This window comes from Crocodylus siamensis, chromosome 2 (genome assembly GCF_052110815.1).
Source record: "Crocodylus siamensis isolate JL-2025a chromosome 2, ASM5211081v1, whole genome shotgun sequence".
Taxonomy (NCBI): Eukaryota; Metazoa; Chordata; order Crocodylia; family Crocodylidae; genus Crocodylus; species Crocodylus siamensis.
In genome coordinates this window covers 241,865,640-241,888,076 of record NC_143396.1, presented here as the reverse complement: position 1 = coordinate 241,888,076, position 22,437 = coordinate 241,865,640, and the positions used below count along the sequence as shown (strand labels likewise).

At 37.8% G+C, this 22,437-nt stretch overlaps 1 protein-coding gene across 8 annotated transcripts in view; it reads left to right on the top strand.

Moving 5' to 3' along the window:
* Positions 1-214: 214 nt before the first annotated feature.
* NOVA1 (NOVA alternative splicing regulator 1) overlaps positions 215-22,437 on the top strand; it is a 232,257-nt gene continuing 210,034 nt past the window's right edge. For 3 of the 8 annotated variants that reach the window (XM_090033531.1, XM_090033533.1, XM_090033532.1), the window contains exon 1: positions 3,111-3,246. Coding sequence is in view for 3 of the 8 variants with exons in the window: in XM_090033527.1 (XP_089889653.1) it covers positions 889-1,024; positions 3,103-3,246 (280 nt within the window). In the remaining 5 variants the exon portion in view is untranslated. Of the gene's footprint in view, positions 1,025-1,543; positions 1,688-3,102; positions 3,247-22,437 lie in introns of those variants that run through there. The other 5 variants (XM_090033527.1, XM_090033528.1, XM_090033535.1 and 2 more) reach the window with 3 other exon arrangements.

The window sequence follows — 22,437 nt, the reverse complement described above, 5'->3', positions numbered from 1 at the left end:
GCCCGGTGTCGCGCCTCGCTTCTCGCAGCCCCCGGCTCTTTTTTTTTTATTTTATTTTTTTTGTCTTCCACCGCGCTCTCATTGGCCAGGCGCTCCAATCTGAACCTCACGCTCCTCGCAGCGGATTGGCTGCGCTTTCCGCCCATCTCCCCGGGAAGCCCCACCTCCCTCTTTTATTCTAGCCTTCCTGCGCGACCCCCCCCCCCCCCAGCTCTGCGCGGCTGCGGCCCCTTCCCGCGCCCGCGCACCGAGCGGGGGCGCGGGCGGGCAGCGCTCCCCCCTCCTCTCCCCTCCCCACCGAGTCGAGCCGAGCCGAGCCGGGGAGAGCACGCGAGCGCGGGCGCAGCCGGCCGAGCCGCGCTGGGGCTGAGCGGGCAGGGACTGAAGGGGGCACAGAGGCAGCGCGAATCCTCTCGCTCCTCGCGCACCAGCCCTGTCCTCCTCCTCCTCCCCCGCCTGCCCGCCCCCCTCCCCTCTCCTCTCCGCTCCCGCGCTCCCTCCTCTCCGCTTTCTCTCCCTCACTCTCCTCCTCCTCCTCTGCCTCACTCTCTCGCTCCCCCGCGCGCCCCCTCCGCTCCCCCGTCTCCCTGCTCCGCCGCCGCCGCCTGACACTGCACTGCAGCTGCTCCTCCAGCCGCCGGTCCTGCCTCGCTTCCCTCCCTCCTTCCTTCCTTCCTTCCCCTTCCCTCCCCCCGGGGCCGGATAAACAAGCCGCGGAGCATCCTCGCCAGCCCCGGCCCGGCTCGGCTCGGCTCGGCGGGGCCGAGAGCCCGGGACGAGCCGCCCCCCCTCCCCTTCCCTCCCTCGCGGCCCCCCCAGCCCGGCGGGGAAGACACCCTCCCTCCTCCTCCTCCTCCCTCCCTCCCTTCTCCTCCGGCCGCGGCAAACATGATGGCGGCAGCTCCCATCCAGCAGAACGGGACCCACACCGGGGTGCCCATAGACCTGGACCCGCCGGACTCGCGCAAGAGACCGCTCGAGGCGCCCCCCGAAGCCGGCAGCACCAAGAGGACCAACACGGGCGGTGGGTATCGCCCCTCGGCCGCCCCCCGGCCCCGGCCCTGGCCCTTCCCCGCCCTCCCGCCGCCCCGCTCCCACCTGCCGCCGCTCCCCAAACATCCCCGGCCCCCTCCTGTTATCATTCATCAAAATGGCGTCGCCGCTCAGCATCTCCCCGGCTGCTGCTGCTGCTTCTTCTGGTTTTTTTAAATATATATATATATATATATATATCTATATATATTGAATCTCCCTCCCTCCAGCCTTGACCCTCCCGAGCCCGCGGGCTCCCGCGCCCGGGCCGCCGCCCGCAAAGCCCGAGCCGGCCGCCGGCAGCAGGAGGGCGAAGCCGATCTCCTCCGTGCCCATTCTCCGGGGCACGGCGGGGATAGCGGTTCTGCCCGGGGTTTCCCCTTGGTCCCCCTCCCCTCCCTCCCCGCCAGCCACCCTCCCCACCCCCACCTTGGCCTCACTTTTGTCGGCGGCGTAAATATGGCATTGGTTTGGCTTCTCGTGGGCTGGGGGGCGGCCGGAGGAGGGGGGGAAGGGGGGGGGGCAGGTTGTCTCTCTGGTGCGGTGACTTGTTAGTTAACATCCTGCTCTTCCTGGATGAGATGAGTTATAACGGGACCAGCATCTCCTCTGTTCATTTGCACTGGAGTCATCCTAACAATGCACCGAGGCAGAGGTGAATTTATTGATCCCATGATAGCAAACGCTGCCTAACTATATGTGTGTGTGTGTGTACACGTATGTGTGCGCATGTGTGTATGTTCATATATACATGCATATCTATACGCACATATATACATATATGTGTGTGTGTATGTGTGTGTGTACAGCGTCTTAGACGTGCATGAAATATGGAGGGGGGGCTATTATGGCACATCTGCCACTGCTTCAGATGCTTACACTCCTGTCCAAGGGAAGTGAGATGGACTTGGACCTGCTCCTGATTTAAAAAAAAAAAAGAAAACAAACAAACCCCCAAGCCCCCAGAGGAATAACTTGATAAAGCAGTAGTTTAAAGATGAAAACGTTGAGGTAAAATTGAAGTTCAGTGACTTGGAGAGAACAGAAGTAGGAGAGCCAAAGCTGCTCTTGTACATCTTTCACTTTTTTAGAGCCAGCTTAGTAGAGATCCTCAGCTCTGTGCTGCTGGGAGGGAGCACAGACAATTGTTCAGTTGCTCAAGGGACTGAAAAACATTTGTCATTCATTGTGTGTGTGTGTGTGTGTATGTGTGTGTGTGTGTGTGTGTGTATATATGTTCCAGTTCTTGTCCTGTGTTTTTTACTTCAAAGGTTGGGAGTAAGACTGGTGAGGTCTGTTTCCTCACCTTTTAAGTGTATTTAAAATAATATGTGACCTAAGCTTTTGATCAGTTGGGTAAAATTCTTCTTAATGTCCTTTAATTAATGAGCTTAAAAGAGATCATTGTCACCTAAGAAGTGCTAAAGAAACGCATCAGGATTACTTAGGCAAGTGATTCCATCCTCACCATGTTGAGTTGTTTTCTTGGCAGCAGCTGAAATGCTTGGAATAAAACCCCACATTTTGGGTGGGTTATTTGGTAGGAGACTAGTTGTTTTGCTCACTTAAGAAGAATGCAGGCAATAGTTAATTGCTATTCTTGTGTGTTTGCTAATGGCAAACAAACAGCTCATCCATATTTACTGTTAATTCCTTTTGAGCTTTGGCATTTTTTGCAGTATTTTAAGGGAATGTTGTCGTTTGTCACCATGCACTTTTTGTGCAGGTTTTTTAAGGGATCAGTTCATTTCAGTGTACCGTAGTCACTATTGGCAGAACTGTAACGATTCCATGTTCAGAAATACTACTTGAATTGTGGTGTCTTTGTTATGTTAACACAAAATTAAGGAACATGTCTGTATGTTTTACTTTCCACAGAGTGAATGTTTAAATCTTTTAAAATGGCAAATGCACACCCCGTACATTTCTTGTAGAATGACGCAACTGGTTCAAATTGTGTTAGTGCATGTATTAATGAACAGTTTCAAGAATCTACTTGTTTTTTTGTGGGTATGGGGAAGAGCAAAAGTTTTGTAAACCAAATTAATGTTGCATATCTCAATTTTTCAGAGGACGGCCAATATTTTCTAAAGGTCCTCATACCTAGTTATGCTGCTGGATCTATAATTGGGAAGGGAGGACAGACAATTGTTCAGTTGCAGAAAGAGACTGGGGCCACCATCAAGCTGTCTAAATCCAAAGATTTTTACCCAGGTAGGTGAAATAATAAGCAGATTATTTGTAAATCTTGAGGGGAATATAAGCATGATGTAAGCGTGTTTCATGTATTAAGGAGTAAACATGCCAGTGCAACCGGAGGAATTATTGAATAGAAGAGTACCCTTTTCTAATTATAGCAATGACCATATCAACACTCTAATCTTTATTTGTTTATGAGATTGATAGTGTGCTGTCTAATAAATTAGTGGTCATGGAATATGGCTAAAATCATTTACAATATGACTGCAAGAAAATGTTTGTGAACATATTTTCTGGCTACATATGTTCTATTTATTACAAAGGATGTAGTTTTGAGGAACCGACTGTGACAGCTGGCATTAAAAATGCCAGTTCTCAGACGTAGTAATGAAATGTATAAAAATGAGAGGGTGTTTTTGAAAGAATAGGCAGTTTACTTCAAATCTATTATATACCTTCTTTCTGCTTCATTGCATTGTTCACTGGCCGTGGAGTGAGACAGAAAGGACAAGTGCTGCTCTTCAGATGGTTCTTTACACTGTTATTGTGAATGTGAAAGGAAAGTGGTATGAAAGTATAATATTTAGGAGGCATAAGGAAATAAGTTTGTTTTATGCCTACTGTGTTTACACATAAGCAGTAAATCATTGGATATTAGCATGTAAAGATAAGTGTGTCTGTATTGGGTTTAGCCTTCTTGCATTCTAATCAAAATTTTAAAAATAGTAGGTGTTATATAATAATCTGCAGCATTTGTGCTTCTACAAAATATTTTTATGGTTCTGCACAGGGAGTTTGACATTCTTTCAACAAATAAATATTTAATAATTAGACTCTTAGTTGAGAGAAATTAATCCAGTTTTATTAAGTGCTGTAAATTTACCAGAGAATTAATATTTTTGTCTTGTATTCTGGTTTTCTCAACTTTGAGCTGTGGCTGGTAATTCTGTGCCGAGGTGACCTGATATTGTTTTTTTTCTGTAGAGAATGTAAAGCTGCTTTATATTTGGTGCTCTAATTCAGTAAGATGACTGAAATTCATAAAGCAGCAGAGACAGCTGGTATGGTGTAAGCAGAACATGAGCCTTTGGAGTATTTCATTTTACTGCCCACTCTGTTTGACTATCAGGCAAAAGTAGATTATTCTGCACAGAAAGTGTGTAATTATTTTGAAATTGTCATATGGAAATAGAAAATGCATCTGTTAAAATTGCATCTGTAAGTAAGAAACATCATTCTAATACAAGAATACAGTAAAAGTGACAAGCTTAGATTTCCTATGTAAAGAGGTAGTCGGTTGTTCATTGCCTTTCTGAAACTTTTCTTTCCTTTACTCTTTTGTCTTAACAGAATTTAATAATATGATTCTTATATGTTGAAAGGTATGTTAAGTGAAAAAAAAATCAATGTAAAATTGTGAAAACTCTTAGAGGAAATCATAGCATTCAAAAGAGTCTGATTGCAGAATTAATAACATAATCTGGAAAAAGAGCCGCAATAGTAAATTAAATTCACTGTCAGTAGATGAAAATGAAATAGATTTTTTGCATTATACATGAGGTGGTATCAGATGTGCAAGGATGTTACAGAAAATTGGTGTTTATGAAGGATATTCCAAATACTAAATTACATGCCTTTTCATTTGACTATAGTTTATTTACACTGAGTTGGAAAGGATGCTCCAGAGATTAGATCTTTTGTTCAGTATTCTAACGTAGTTATTCTGTTTTCTGATTAAATCAGGATTACGTATTTTTGGGCTGTACGTTGTGCAGATGTAGCAGTATCAGCCAGAGTATCCTTTGACGATTAAAAATTAGCAAGTTAGAATCGCATAAATAAAATTTGAAGTCTTTGTGATATAAACAGATTTTCTCTAAAGAAAATAGTAAGGTAAGATGCAAGTTGTACAGTTTGAGTTACACCTGTTATAATCTCCAGTTAGATATTACACATTCTGTTTTATATCTGTAGGTACATAGGTCATTTAGCAAAATAATGATTTAGAAATAATTTAAACTAGACTGATACCTGTTAGGTAAGGACAGATGTGACAGATTCGTTGTAGCTATCTCTTCTTAGGATTTCTGTTTGCATTTGACCATGAGCCTGTGGAATTTTCTGAGGTCCTGGCATTCTCAAAGCTGACGTCTTTTGGGTTTCTTCCAGCACCTCTTACTCGTATTGTGTAAAGGATACAAACCTTAAGTAATCTGACTAGTATACAGTATACAACTCTGATTAATTTTGTTGAGATATATAGAATTTTTTAGAAGAATTCAGTTACCTAAAGTGTATTGTTTCTACTCGCATTTTATTGTTACCTATAGTTACGTGAAATATGAATTCTCAAAAATTTCTCAAGATTGATATTAAATTTTAAATTCTTGTGAAGAGGTGAGAGAATCTGAATAGGGACAGTTCAATGCTTTTAAACCTGTAGGTGGGTGGAAGGGAGGAAGCTTGGTGTATTAGTGTCATGAGTACGTCACTACGCTGTTTTATGGTTTCCTGTGGTACAAATAATGAATATACAGATTAGGCCTTTTTGAATTTTTTTATTTTTGTGCGTAATATTAAGAGGAAGAAATTGAAAGTATGTATTTTTGAAGTATAGCTTTTTTGTTAAAGTTTCTAGTCTAACAAGTAAAAGGCAATGCACACGCCTTTTATTAAAAATTATGCATTGTAACATTACAAGCTCTTACTCACATTTCAATTTTTCTGATCTTTTCCAAATAGTTTTTTTTTAGATTATCAACTAGTCTTTCACAATGTTATTGACCCCTGCAATTTAACTTCCGAAAATCATCTTGAGAGAGAGAATAAATTAGTCACTGCTAGTGAATTTCTTTGCTGTCTCTTTTTTTTTTCTTGCTTGAAATCACATTACATCACAATTTCCCTTGCAACAGGATCTTCCCTAGCTCAAGAAACTTTGTGCTTGAGTGAATTTGAGCTGTCATTTTTCAAGGATGTTATGATATGAAGTAATACGTTAACTTGAAATGTGATAGTTTAGTAGTAAGAATATAGATGCATATGATTGACTTAGGGATGCAATTGCATTTCACAACCAAATTATTTAGTAAAATAAAGGAGTTAAAATTATGATGAGGTAGTGCTCAAAGTTGGCTAGGTATTTAAGGTGGGAAGATTTTTTTTTCACGCATTTACCCAAACACTTTATTCCTTTTAGTATGTAGTTATGCTGTTTTTTGTTTGGGTTTTTGTTTTTTTAACTAAGTGACATATGTCTATTGCATTTATCTTGCATGTGAAATTAAGACTAAAAATTCGTGTTTTGGATGACCTTCATAGTTACTTTTTGGGCAAAGGTATTCTGGAAACACCTTTGAAAGACATGGAGAGTGAATTGGGTGAAGAACGCACAACTTTACTGAGCTTTTTGGAAATAAACTAGACTTCTAACTTTATATTAAACTAAGTTAGGAAGGGTGCAGGTGTGATATCAAATTTGATTCACCATTGTTTTTTTCCTTCGTAAAATAAAGGCGGTGTCACGTTTTATTTTTTCTAACTCTTAGAAATTGCTGGAAGTATTTTATATCAAATCCTCACTTTTTAAAAATGAAACATCCGTCCCTAATTTTTGTCGTTTTTTTAGTATTAATGTTTTCATTTCATTTGCAATTTTACTGGGACAGTAGTGGGTTAGAAAAAATAGTTCAGTTTGTTGTTAGTGTTTTTGGAAGATGGCTTGTAATAGTATAGGAATGGATGTAAATCAGAGGAATCTAAGTGTTATTTCAGAGCACCTTCAGATTGCTAAACTAAGGACCTCATAAGAATAAATAAACCTACGGTTTACAAACTCTGTGGCAGACACTCATGAGAGTGATCCCAGTGTTAACAACAGAATTGCATAAGTAAGGATGACTTGTGTGAGTAAGGATTTCTAGGATAGAGCCGTTAGACCTGTGTGTAGATTTGTAGACTAGCCTTAGCTTCTGAGCTTTCTTCTAGTAAAAAGCCAAGGGTTGATTGCCAGCTGTTCAGAGAGATAATTCTCAATAGGACAGCTGTCAGTTGCCTGGTTACTAGAACCACATTAAAAAAATAGCTTCCCAACTGAAAGGTCCTTAATACTTTACATTCAAAGGAAACTGCTATTAATTTATACACTCAGTATGTTGTGGGGATGGTTGTACATCTAAGTTTTCTTGCATATGTAGTTTTCACAAACTCATTTGGAAGAACATAGCAGTAATTTTAATGATTTCATCGTCATAGTTAGATGTGCATCTAATTTTTTCGTAAGAAAAATATTCTTTTTATTTTTAATGCAATCTGAAAAAGTTAGCACGCTTGTTGAAAAAGCAAATGGCCTCGCAAAACATTAACCTATTTTTTCATATAATTGCTTTTGCATTTATTTTTTAAATTGCTTTGGTGTTGATTTGAAATAGCTACTTGAATGACAGTTTTTATCCTTGACGCATGCAAACCTGTTACACAAACTAAAGAGATCAGAATAATGATTGAGTGTATAACATCACAAGGAAGTGATAAGCAAACCCTATCTTCAGTTCCAATATTTACTATATGACACAACTTCCTTGTGTAATTAGAAAATAATTTCTTTAGTTTTGAATGCTTATGAGTAAAGGTTATCTAATGTTGCATCTGTTTTGTTTGGTGGAGTCAAGCTTTCTACAAAATGAATAGGTGGAGAAGAAATCAGTTGTGCGCCCTCATCACTGGGTATTGCATGTTTGTGGAAAAAAATACTACAAAATTTGTATCAAGTTTCCCATGTAATAGTTCAACAGTGCTTTTCAGAGAAAAGGTTAATACACTTATCCAGTGGTTTTACATAGTGGCCATCTTGGAGATAAAATATTAAGGCACCTGGATTGCAGTCTGGAAAGTCTGAATCTTTTAAATGTGTTTTCTTTTTTTCCAACACCTCACAAAAATCAAGTTGTGTGTTTCTTAAGTCAATTATTCTTAAGTAAATGAAAAATAAGAATTGCTAAAAGATCCTAATGCTCTTGATTTTCAGCAATTAATACCATGGGCTTCAGTGTTCTCTGCTATGCTTGACCATAGAATGTAGTTTCAGCTGGCCCAGCAGATTTTTGCCAGGAAAAAAAAGCTTACCTTTTGTGAATTTGTTAGACTAGATTTTGGAAACAGAATTTCAGGGATTTGGGTATGGGGGGTGGGGAGGGACAGGAGGAGGGCTTGTGCATGATTGCCATCTCATTTCCATCTTTGGATACAGCTTTAGCATAAAGTTAAGCAACATCTGTAGAGATCTGACTGACAAACATCTCTCTGGGACTCATCATTGCAGTTTGCAGCAGGTGCACTCAGCTTTGCAGCCCTTCTCAAAAAGAGGTTAGTTTGTTTTTAACATTTATCAGTAGACCAGTGGGAGTTAATGACTTGGTAAAGAGCATGGTGGTTGTCAGTTGTCCAGTGCTGGAATGCTGCAGGTAATTGGGCTGGACTGGTGGGAACTATGGTAGTGTGCTTCTCACGTTGCACTGCAGCTGCTGTTGATCTTAATTAATCTGACCCTCAGAGGCTGCAGTGTCATGGTATAAAACGCAACAGATACCAGAAATGGAAAGGCTGCTTTTTCTAACTTATTTTATTGATTATCAGGTTTGTAGGTAGGCCTTTTGGCTACATAGTGGATTCATTACATATTAGTATAAAATTTGAACAGACTTTCACTTAATGCTATAAGTAATATATTTTGTAAACAGCCGAATCTTATCTATGAAATAATAAAGCTTCTAAATAGGGTTTCTGAGTATATCGCCCCTATAATGAACTCGACAAAAGGCATTTATGTTGCAAAATTAAAAATAATACAGTTACGTATAAATGAAAAATAGCCAGATTGCTCAAGCAAATTGAGTTGAAGTGGAAATAAATGTAAAATTAAATATTTAATGGAAAATTAACTTTACATTTTTACTCTCTGAAAAATCTATTTACTTTAGTACTTTAAATTCTTTCCTGGTCTATGATAAAATATTTAGCGTAGGGTATGTTAAATGCATCCTTGACATGTTTCATTCTTTAATATATAGCAGTTCTTTTCCATATTTATAATGTAGTATGTTAAAGCAGAGTTTGAAATTTGGTTGTCTGAATAAGTCTAAATATGCACATTTTGTTTTCTTTGTTAATTTTGTTTTCATTTGAGGCTAATAATAGCTTCACTCTGTCTCTGTGGCACCCAGGGTTGGGGGTGAGGGAAGCAATGGGGTAGATGAGGGAACTGCACAAAATTCCTTATACCTTCCGGTATTTGATAAAAACAGAAATAACTTGTACCTAGTTTAAGAGATCTTTTAAATATTATAGTGCTAATTAATATGCCTCCATGTTTTCCTTTTTTGTTTTTGCTTTTGGATTTCTATACGTTGTTAATGATAATCTTGTAAACCTGCTGTATTCCAGTTTCAAATCATGATTATCCATAAGTATACCTTGTGGTTTGTTTTATCAGGGAAAATACTTGGGGTATTCTCTATTTTCAGATTATGCTATTTTTATAGATCCATTTTCTGATATTAAACAGAAATCACCTGTTAAAACCTCTGATATTAAACAGAAAACAGTAAACTGCTCTTCTCAACATTTTAAATTCAGTATTCATTACTGATTTAATTTGCTGTATTTTCTAACGTGGTTACATTTTAACAGTGAGTTGTATTTCATATTTAACATTCGATTCTTGCTAAGGAGCATGGGAATGCTCAATTCCTTTTGCAATTACACAGCTATTTTATTTTAATGATCATTTGAAGCAATATTTTGGAACTTCTATTTAGAAGCCTGACAATTCTCAATATGATGATCATTGGTGTGACCTTTTATCTTTTCAATGTTCATTTACTCGTTATGTCAGTGTTTTGTCTGTAGATTCCTGACTGGAAGGCTATGTCTTTTTCAAAAACAGCTCACGTCTGTTAGGGACCAGGTTAACAGTTGCATGTTGATACTCTGTGCAAATGAATACCTTAAGTCACCATCAATTTGCAGGTCTGGTGAGTGTTGTCTTTGAATTGTTCTCAGTGAAAATGGGCAATAGTTTGCAGTTTTGTGTATTCGCTTTCGTATCTAGGAGTAACTTTCTCTAGTTACAAGGCAGCCTGATTCTCAGACAGAATTTCCTATTTTCCCAGTCTTACAGATCTTGATTGTGGAAAGACTAAACATCTGTTTTCTATCATTGATCTCTGACTGCATCCTGCAGGGCTTGTCATCTCAGCATTGACAGCATCAGATGAAAAATGCAATCAATAACTTGATTTTTTTTCTTTTAGATTCACTCAGGTAAGATTACTTGTTATACAGAAATAAAATGACATTTATGGCCAGTGCTAATGTTTCTCCAGTTGGTGACCTGAATTATTATTGGTAATTAATTAAATCACTATTTTGAGATCCTTTGTCTCCATTCTTCCATTTAAAAACATATTGTATATACCTCTCTGTGATACTTAATTTAACTGATTTGCCCTATAAATAGCTTCCGTTTTTTTTTCCCCTCTCTTCTGCCTTTTAAAATGGTATTCTTTCACACGTGCTGATGTTCTTTGGGAAAAGAACAGTAGTTGAATACACCAAATTGGAGATGTGTACCTTTATATATCATTTAATCCTTTTACTTTTATATATGTGCATGGGGAACACTTATTACCATGTAGACTGTGAAGTCATGCACTGGAAGGCTCCGAAATACCAGATTTCAGGTTGTCCTTTCAACTTCCATTGTGCATGTAACATGCACTGAATTAAAAGGCTGTTTCATGTGCATAAGGGGTTGAAACAAAACTTATGCAGACCAGCAAATCTGGTACTTCCACCTTTAAGTCTATGACACTGCAATAGGTTTTTTCTTGTAACACTAAAAATTTTTGTTTAGGAAATATAAGGAATAAAAGTAAAATTCTTCATCGTGTATTTTCAGTCGGGTTTGAAATTTGATACTTCAACACTGCAGCCTATTCCTGTAATTCAGGAAGCAGCAGAAAAGCATAAGTTGGTTAGCAGCAGGAGAAAGTGGCTGTTTCAGGAGGAAAAGATAGGAATTGATACCACACTGAGTAAAATGTAGCTGGGGAGACCAGTTTGCGATGTTCTGCTTTGTCCCAAGTTACTGGAAGAGTTTGTCATGTGGTGCCTCCTGAAGGGAGGTGAAAAGATCAGATGCTGGAGTAGTGTGCTATGTCTACATTTCGTCTAATTGAACTGCATCCATTATCCCAGTAGTTTTTCAACCTTTTTAGACTCAAGGCAGTCCTTAGTAGGTGAGAGGTACCCCTCAGAAAATGCCAGCTCTTAGTTTTCACTTTTTTTGTCCACGGGAGAATAGGGAAGTTTTTCTGTTGCAAAGAACTCAGAAAGACCACAGCAAGTGAGAATGTTTTTAACACTATGGATTCCCATGTAAAAACTCTGGGTTTGTGCAAATTATGTTTGCACACCTACTAGTGCTAACATTGTGCTGTATCCTGGAAAGGGTCTCAAGGGACCTCCAGGGTGCCACATCACTCTGGATAAGAATCACAGCTTTACCCCTTCTGGTACTGGTAGTATGGTAGTTTCTGATTTTTTCCTGTGTATTGAGTGTTTGTGGTACTGGTGCTTTAGTGTCAGTATTGAATTGGATTTTTACAAAGTTTATGCCTAGTTATTTTTCTGACTTATTGCCAAAGTTTCCTGAGGATCACAAGTAAAGGTAAATAACAGCTGCAGAGTATTTTTAACTTGGTTAAACCTGAAGGAAATTTTGTGAAGAAAAGCCTTTTTAGAGTTCTGTGCGGAACTTGGAAGGCCTGCTGAAAGTTTGCAAAAAATTATGCTAGTGATTTTTTGTTTTTTTTAACAGTTGATTCTTGTGAACTTTCATGTAATATTTAGGTTGCACAATGACATATTTAATAGTTAAGAAACACAATACTTCAGTTTTGTTAAGAATATTGTTTTACATTTAGATTTGTAATGATGTCAAATGCCAATCAAGTTCTTGTGGTACTTTAACAATAATTATATAAGATCCAATATCTACTGTCATAGACTGCCTTCTAACTCTAAGATGATCAAAAATGTAGAGGAAGGATATTCCCTCTCCTCCACCCATTTTTTGCTCAGATGATTGTATTTATCTCTCTCCAAAGGGTCAGGATAAGAAATAGGACTTTTGTTTCCCAAGTTGCTGTGCTGTAGACCAAGATAAATATTATATTCTGTCTGTTGTCTTGCTAAGTAAATTACTAAATTTCATCTCGTACAGAATTCTCACAATATTTTATTTTGCACAGATTGATCATCATGGGTACACTGTATTGGCTGCCTGAAAACCATTGATATTAGGATTTGATCTTTGACCTTAAAGACCATTTTTCACCTGGAAGCTGAGTATATTCCAGTTTAGGTTTTTAATAGAGAATGCAATAGACCATTGGAATAATTTACAAAGGGATATATCATATTCTTCAGTACTTGTCCTTTAAATCAGTTAAATGTCTTTGCAATAATACGCTGTTACTTACCCAGAATTTGAGTGTGATACAAGAATTACTGTGAAATTGTTCTTTATGCTATATAGGGGACTAGATTAGGTAATCATAATGGTTCCCTCTCAATTTATCTCTGAAGTTCTCTTCTGAAATATTATCAGAGGTTCTTATTTGTAGAGAGTCAAGTTGCTTTTTTTAAAATTCCAAAACTTAAGGTATGCATAGTCTATAAAATCAGGAAACTTTAGTTAATGTTAACTAGTGAAGTTATGCATTTCTTTCAGGTTTTGGTTGCATAGTATCCCTTATTTTGATAATTTCATGTGCTAAGAAATATTGCAGTATTTGTTGTTTTGGCAGACACGATTGCTTTTGGATAAACTGGTGATTTTCAGAGTGTACACATGCACATTGTTTTTTTAATGTTCTTAGTTAATACAGAATGTTCTAGTAGATGGTATGAATTTGTGTAATCTGCGGATGTGAGGCCACAAAGAAAAAATGTTAGACAGTCACTAATGAATAAGCAGGGATACCTGATGCATATAATGAACACAATATACTTTTTGCATAATACAGAAGACAACAACCTAGATTTTCATTTGGGTAGTCTTAACTACAAGGAAGGTACACTGTTGGTTGTGTGTGTGTAGGTAAAATATGGGGTTTCAGTTTAACTGTACACTGGAATCTACTTACAGTAAATCTCCACTTAAAGATCCAGATACTTCAGTGCATTTCAGTGGAGTTTATCTCTCCTTATTGAAGCTTCACTCATTTTTAGAGTAAAGTTTCACTCTGCTATAAGCAGGTTCCAGTGTGCTAATCCCTTTAGAGTGTAGCAATTTTCACTTAGCAATTCTCTTTTACCAGATACTGTTAAATGCTGCATTCTTAAGGGGATTATCGTCCACCCATTTTCCTCTTCTGCTGTGGTTCAGAAAATAAAGATGGCTTTACGTTCTGGGATGGGGTGAAGGAGTAATTCTGGTTTTGCTATAGATGATCCCTCTGGATATGAATGGCCTACTATTTTGTCCACCAGCTGTAAGGCATTTAAAAGCAAACAGCAGCAACAAAACCAAAAACAGTAGAAAGTTATGTAGCTCATTTCTTAAACAATTTAGTCCGTTTCCTTATCTTGTTCAGTTGTTTCTTATAGTTAATCTTCACAAAAAAATTTCATCTCTAAAATCCCTCCAGTCACTCTCAATATGTTTTAACTTATATGATATTATAAATCAATTTTCCCATTTGTGACTGAGATTAAAACTCCTTACAACTACGGAAGTGCTGGAATACTCTCTACCTGTGTTGTTTGAAGTCAGGTGGTGAATCTGGTCTGCTTTGGACCATTTTAGGAGAGACCTATACCATTTACATTTTCTTGTTCTCATAGAGCAGGAGCGTTGAATACCATATTTGAAATCTTATTCTTTTTTGAGGAAAGGATTGCAAATTCCTTTTCCCATGTCTTTCTAGGGTGGGAGACGCTGACAATTTGTTTCCCATTTTCATCTGCCTTTTAGGGAGATAAGTACATATACTTCTTCTTTTGTACTAAAAGGGAGAAAAATCTCAGCAGTTTATGCACACAAGGATTAAAGGTAAGTGCTGTTGCCATGTTCCCTGGACTACATATCCAGTCTGAAGGGATCTGTGGCTGGGAATAAGGTTGGATGGGTGGCTAGTTAATGAGCTGTATCAGCTTTTTCATATCTACAGCTATTGGCAGTTTAGGAAACTGATAAAAAGAAGTGTTTGGGGATAGACCTCCACTTTTGAAACATGGTTACATTTGATGTTTGATGACAGTGCATCTCTGCTTTCTGTTCTCCTTGTCCAGAATGGGTGCATACGTTGTGTTCTAACCATTTTGTAGGCCTTAAAAATGCACAATAAGTTTGACCGTGTACAATTACATGAGATACATTATTATGGATACTTTTCTCCCCATGTTGAGTTGTATCCTATCTTTTGATGCAATATTTGTACAAGAATAGATCTAAACTTTTGTTTATAAATGAGATTTTTTTGCGATATATTATCCGTTAGAACCAGAGATTAACCATCAGTAAGAATGTTCTCTATGTTGTTGTTATACTCTTGCCAGATATGTAGAATTACGTCTTTTGGAAAAGGATCTTGTAAAGGATTCCTGAATAAAATTATGTTTTTTAAAAAAAATTATTAATGTGGAAAATTCTAATCTTTCTCCAAATGCTAACAGCTAACTCAAAATTGTTTGAGTATGTAACATATAACCAATATCGTATAGATTGTTGTCAGTGCTCCTTGGGTCTTAGTAGCTTTTTAAGCCTGAGTAAAGAATTATTTTCGCTCTTTACATTTGAAATACTAATTTTTTGTGTATATTTCTCTTATCCGTATTTCTCTCTTGTGTCCTAATACATATTTATCTTGGACATCTCCAGCCAAAAGATCTCTTTTTAAGAGACACCCCAAAGTGAAACTTCAGGTTTAATGCAGCCTGGTATTATTTTAAAGTAAAATAAAATGAGTTTCATATATTTTATTTAAACTACAATTAAATCAATTTTTAAAAATATCTTCTTCCCATGTTTCCTAACTAGTTGTCTTGTTACGATGGGTAGCCAGAAACAAAATAAAAAAAAGTGTAAACACATATAAAACTGAATCAAGTGAATTTATTTTGTGAAATGAAATAAAGAGCATTGATGGTAAAACAAATTAGCTTATTTGCTAATTTAAATGCTTTAAATGTACATATTAGAGTAAAAATTCTAACTTGTCAAGATGTATTCCTTAATTTAGTTGTTTTAAGTTTTATCTTCAGTAAAGAGGCTTATACGTGTAGATCCTGACATGTAGTCAACTTTAGATGTGTGCTTAACTGACTTTAATGCAGCCACTCAAGTGAATTTAGATTTATAATTCCATAGCGGGATGGTCTGCTTGAAAGTATAGTTCGTCAGTTGAATATCAAATTGAGTATAGCAATCTTTTATTTTCTGTTAATCAACGAGAATGAATATAACTGTTCAGAATTCTTAATAAGTTAATAACAAATTCTTTACTAAAATGTCACTGCAAAATTAAGGTGGTTTTGGAAAGCTAATTTATATTATGTAAAAATACCCAGTACTGTTTACAGGTTGCAAAAAGGAGCTTAAAACTATCTGGTGTTTCGTACTAATTATATGTGAGCTCTTTGGCTACTTGTTTAAAGAATTATTAAAAAAAAGAAAAAGGAAAAAAAAAAAACATCTGAAGTGACATGAGTTCCAGCTGGGGAATCTGAAATCATATATTCACTGCATGATTTGTATTGAACTGCAGTTGGAATATATAATTCTGCAGTAGCAATTGTGTAAAGTCAGGTCAAATTGCACATGAAGAATGAACACAAATGATTTTTTTGTCTTTGCAACTGATGTCTGCACACGTGCTAGCATATTAGCCATGTACAGGCATTCATTTTCTATTGGGAGAATCATTGTTCTCCCATCAGAAAACAAAAGTGTATAGACATTGAAGCTTTTTCTACCAGAATAAAAATGGCCACTTTAGGAGAAAAATAACTTGGGAACAACCAAGGTTAAATTTGCTTCCAGGCGACTGAATGTCTGCACACTTTCCCTCAGCTTAACGCTACCGAATCTTAACGCTCCTGATTCCTTCCAGAGACAGGGGACTCCAGTCTGGAGAAGGTACAGGGGTTAGCTGCTTCCTTCATCCCATAGATAGGGAAGGGAGGAGCAGCTATCAGCTGCTCCCCATCAGGTTCTTGCGGCAAAGTTTCCTGTGTTAGAAGCAAGCAGTGTCTTTGCTGCACTGGTCCCTCTACTTGGCTCTCGGATGCTGGAGCCAAGCACAGGGAGCACTGACTTGTAGGAGTGCAAGGAGCACGGGCTGTTCTTCTGTTGGGGAAAACTGGGAGGGTTCCTACTGTGAGAGAATGCCCCTTTCTTTGCCAGTCAGCTGACTGGTGGGATGGTGGGCATTCTCCCAGGTGGATGCCTCCCAGGACTGTCTGTGGCACCTGCTGCTTTTCATCAGCTGCCAACTACTACTTGACAGGCTGTCTCCTTTCCAGGCAGGGGAGAGGACAGGCTGTCAAACATTGAGGTTTCTTAAGTATGGGGGTTCACGCAAAGAGCAACCCCCTAGTACCCTTTGGCTTGGAGACCATTCCAATGAAGCTCTCCAACCATAGGTTTAGAGAAACATCTGTATAGTCCAGGCCCTGAGCTATTTTTCTACTAGGAGAAATTTCTTCTGGTAGAAATGAACTTTTGTACACAGGCTCTGTGTGTGTGTATTTGTGCATGTGTGCATGAGCGCCTAAACCAAAGGTAATTCAAAGCAATTGGTATGAGTCGAGTGTAAAAAAAAAAAAAAAAGACAAAAAAGCTTGACTTATCAGCTAAGATGATGAATGTTTCACGTGAAAAACTTTAATTCTTGCAGTTGAAAATGTAGTTAGAATGTTTAAACTGGATTGCTTTTAGAAAAGACAGCTTTTAGTACTGGAACTGAGAACTGCACTTAGGAACTCTTTGCTATTTAAAGTTCGAAAGCATTCCTTAAAAATTTCATTGATTCACAATTAGAGTTATGGAATATTTTGAGACTTGTTCCAATATTTAATTTCTTTTTCTCAGAGCCTCTTAGTTTGTTGTATGGTAAAAACACAGCATTGACCTAATGATATTGTCAAGGATGACATTTTCTGTCTGAAGTGTGTTTCTCAGTCTTATTATGTTTTCAGATAAAATGGTGCATCTTGACATGTTGTTTAAAAACTAGAACAGTTCTGCATATGAAAACACAAACTGATAATTAGATAGATATGCCATATGTGGTGGTTTAAGTTGGCATATATCTCAAATGGCATACTTAATGTACTGTATTACTTGGATTAGTAATTTTACAGCTGAAGGCTGCTACGGTAGTTATGTTGACTCCCTCTGGTGCATCTACAGTTAATGATGACAGAACCTTTCCTCTGCAAAACACTACTTTCAGCAGTTTAAAATGCTGTGGTCTGAAGTATATTACACATTCTAAGTAACACCTTTTACAAATTTGCAAACCATTTTATGTATTTTTAATTGTACAGTTTTGAAGAATTAATTACTTTATAAAGGTGTGTGTATAGGTTCTCTATATTTGCTCTTAAGGTGTTTGGAAGGGATTGAGATATAGATATAGATCTAGAGTCTGTTTTTCCCCTGATGAATATGTAACTTAAAAATGCATATGTTGCTAACCTAAGTGTTGGAAAATCTGTAGCTTGGCCCCTCCAGGCTACAGAAACAGCCAAATAAAACATGCTCTTCCGTCCCTACTAGGGGATATAAAAGACAGGGAAACAAGGGCCCCATGTGCAAATGTGAGGGTATATCCTTTGCAGACTGTTCTAGTTGAGATTTACCTTTAAAACCACTGCTTTATTTAAAAAAAAAAAAAAAAAAATCAGAAAGCAGTAGTAAAAATGTCATATTAACATATTCAGTTTACATTATATGTATCTAATTACATAGAAAGTTGTATTCAGATAAAAATAACTTCTTTCTTTGTTAAATAATTTATGGACCACTTCTAGGGTCAGAAGTAAATCTACCAAGTTTTTAATGAGCTGAGGTCCAAGAGAGCAAAGGAAACTGTCATGTCTTTTCTTCAAGTATAGATTGGACTGGAAGAGATCGTGACCTATTGAGTTCAGTCCCCTGTTATTGCAGGCAACCATTTTTTACAATCCTGTAAACCAGTGGGGGCCAGCTTTTTTGGCAGCCGTGCCACAAATTAGCCTAATATCCTCCTTGAGTGCCATTCACATACCCTTTCCTCAGCCTGATGGTCTGCTCCGCTTTCAGTTCTCTGCCCTGTGACCCTACCCAATCTACTGCTTTGCTTTCTGATCCCTGCCCTGTTCTCTTCTCCTGATTTGCTTGTCTGTTTTCCACTCCCTGCTCTTTCTGCTGCTGCATTGCCCGTCTCCTCCCTGGTCTGCCATTTGCCACCCAGAGAGGCTGCCCATGCCACTTGTGACACATGTTTTGCATATTGGCCACCCTTGTTATAAGCAGTACTTCCCAAAAGGAGAAGCGGAAGAAAAATGAAAACGCCGGAGGGATGGTGGAAGTGATAGTGTCCAGGGAAAAGGGGTATGAACCAGAGAAACTTGAGGAAAGATGTTCAGAGGAAACTCTTTCTTTCAGAGAATTGAGAAGGTACCCTAAAAGGAATTGGATGAAGAAGCCAGAAAGTAGAAATGTGACAGAAGGATTTGTTTATCAGGGTATAGTGGTTACTGCTGTTCTGCCCAAGATAGCTAAAATGTAATTGCTGATGGAAGGAATAGTTGTGATTATGGTGTAGACATATCCATCCCCAGGACAAAACACATGGGTGGGTGATGAAAAAGCTATTAAAAAAGAAACAAAATGCAAACAGCAGTTTTTAAAGCGTTTAAAACTCTGCTAAACCTGAGCAGAATTTAATGGGATAAAGAAGAGTTGCTTCTCTGGCTAGAGGGCTTTTTCTTGATGAATTGCCAGGGCCTGCTGCAAACAGTGGACATAGTAGATCGTCTCAAAAATAAAGGTTGTCACAGTCTCCTATAATGGGAAATGTAAAATAGTTTGAATGACCTGTAAAATGATAGGTTCCTTAGTTTAAAATACACTGATTGTGTGCAGCATTGTACTAGGTACCTTGTCTTCTGTATCTTTGTGAGTTTTGTTATGGTTTTGTCCTCACTGTCATTTTTATTGCAGTTTTTTTTTGTGTTTATTTTCTGCATTTTTTCTGCCTTGTGGGTGTTCCAGTTCTGCTCCATTCTGAGGTGCAAAGGGGCTTTAAAGCTACATGAACGGGGCACTGGAATATTCTAGCTGGAGGCAGGCTAAGTCTCTTATGCCAAGAAAGGTGAGTGACATGTTAGGGTTGTGCTCAGGTTAGTATTTAAAACTGGTGTGCTTCTGCTTTTCCATGATTTCTAGCTGGAATAGGTACTGAGGGACAGCTAACATTTTATAAATTGGAGTAATCATAATTTCTCTATATTCCACAGGGATTTAGAGAGTATAAAGATGGGCATGTTAGGATTTTTAGGTTCCGTTTTAGGCTTCAAGTTCCTTGGACTGTTCAAGGTCTGTGCTAAGTGGTTTTTTTTCCCTGTTTTCATATCTTAGCTGTTCAAAATTAAAGTGGCAATCTCTTTTTGTCATTATGGGGTGCATCTACACATGCCCCCGCCCCCCATGGCGCAGTTGGTACTGCACTATCATTTAGTAATTGCTTTAGGAAGTACTATATGACAATGTAGTAACAGCCATTACTGCACCATCCTGGTGGCGCAGTTATTTTTAGTACTTGTCTTGCCATAGTGACGCACCATAACGAGATATGCTATGTCACCATAGCGATGAGTTCTCATAGATGAGTGCACAGTGTCCAGTTTTTAATATATTTTTTCCTCCGGCCAAATAAGTGCCTGTAAATCAAGGTACAGACTAGTTTATGATCTTGGGAGTTTGATCGCAGTGAACTCTCAGTAGTTTTCAGTGATATAGAAATTACTGTATGAAGATGGGGAAAAGGAACTTTTAAAATGGCATTTAATTTTATGTAATTCATTTCTCAGTTAAGTGTCAGAGACTGTGTCTACATGAGACGCTGACTGCACAGTTGTTACTGCGCAGTCATTTAGTACTTGCATACACAAGTACTAAACGCTGCTCAGCAACCAGAGTTATTGCTTAGTTGCATCCCTGAATGACTTTTTGGTGATGCTGACTGCACAGTAGTTTGTTACTATAGCACAGTAGCGTCATGTCATGCTTTGTGCCATGCAGCACTACTGTGCAGTAGTACTAACCAGCTGCTGCGCAGTCGGTGTCTCATGTAGACGTAGCCAGAGTTCTGCGACAAAACTTGAGAGTACATCTAATGTTTCTGTTCCATTCTGAACTGTGAGACTTCTGTGTCTAGGCACTCCAGAGCACTGCAGAAAGTAGATACTCATAGATTCTTGAAAGTTATCAACAAATGATGCTAAGAAACTCAGAAGCCAAGCAGTTTCTCTGATTTTTAAATTCAGCTCTTAATATTGAAGGGTTTGGAATGATGAATTAAAATTATTGCGAGCCTTGAAGTTTAACTGCTTGTCAGAGTATACAAATAATCTGGAGTTTTCCTTTATTGTGGGTCTTTAGTAAAATTTTAACTGAGTGTCACATCAGTATATAAAAAGCAGTCAACATATCATTAGGAAATACTTCTAGTGGAGTAAGGAAAATACCTTTGATAGTTCATAATTTATCTTTGTTTTGCTATCTTATTATATCTTACAAGTTATTACTTATCTTGATTCTTTTATTTTTATGTACATGTATTTGAGCAAACTTATTTCAAATTTTAAGATAACCATTCCTTTTACTTTCGGTAAGCAAAATTATATTATGAACTTGTTTTAGGTTTCTGGCAAATTACTGTCTGGCTTTATTTGCATTGCCGTAACACCTAAAAGTTTTAATTGTCAGACTAAGATTCCTTTCTCCTAGTTGATAAACAAATACTAAAAAGAATTTCCCTGTCCCAAAGAGTATATATTCTAACTACAAGACAAGAAACAACATGTGACAAGAGACAAGACAATGTTTTTTAAATTAAAGTTCAGCAATTTGTTTTAAATACCTTGCTGTATGGGAGTGTGTGTGCTTTGAAGCAAAGTCCTCAACAAATGCTCAAAAAATCTTCTACAAAACTGCATTTATGCAAGAAGTAAAAATAACTCTGCAGTTGTCAGACCATGTATGGCAGATGTGTTCTTTACACTTTATGGTAATTTTGTTATAGTATTTATTCAACAATTAAGTAATTACTGTGGTGATGACTTCAGTTTGACTGGCACATGCTCCCACCTGAATTGAAAACACGTTCTTACTATATTCAAATAGAAAATATTTGTGAAACGCTAACATAATTCAATTTCCTAGTTGTATTCACCAAAAAAAACCAAAACAAAACAAAAAAAGGCTTTGTAAGGATGCAATGGTGTGGTAGTAGAATCTTAAATATGGAAGTTGAAAAGTATTGTGTTCAAGAAAAACAGAAACATTTTCCAAACATGCTTCTCAGAACAGTATCTCTTTACTCTTCCCTGACGTTTTTGATACTTTACACTGGAATTTAACCCTGTTATCAACAGCCTGTTATCATATTTTCCTTACATAAAGGAGTTACAGCAGCAAGTGATATTCTTAAAGATAAAAAAATGATAATTTATACAGCAGTCAGCTTGCACCCTTAAATATGATTTGCTTGCCTCTACTTATTATGTATATGCATCATATCCGTTTTTTTATTAGCTCTCTGAGTATGTATCTTAAGGCATCTATACTTGTTTGTAACGCTTTTTGTGAGTTTGGCTTAGATACAACTTAATTATGGACTAGGGGAGTAGGAAATATGGAAGAAAATCTTTTACTCTTGGATTACTGCTAAATTCCATGTATATTGAAATGATATGGATATGATATGTGTTCTTCAGATTTAGTATTTTTAAATTAATTTTTGGTCAGGCCTTTTCAAACACAAATGGGAGCTATTGTAATCTTCTGAACTATATGTGCAGGAAAAGAACATTTATTAAAATTTGATAAGGATAAATTTAGTAGGGAACAAATGAGTACTTTTGGATATTGTG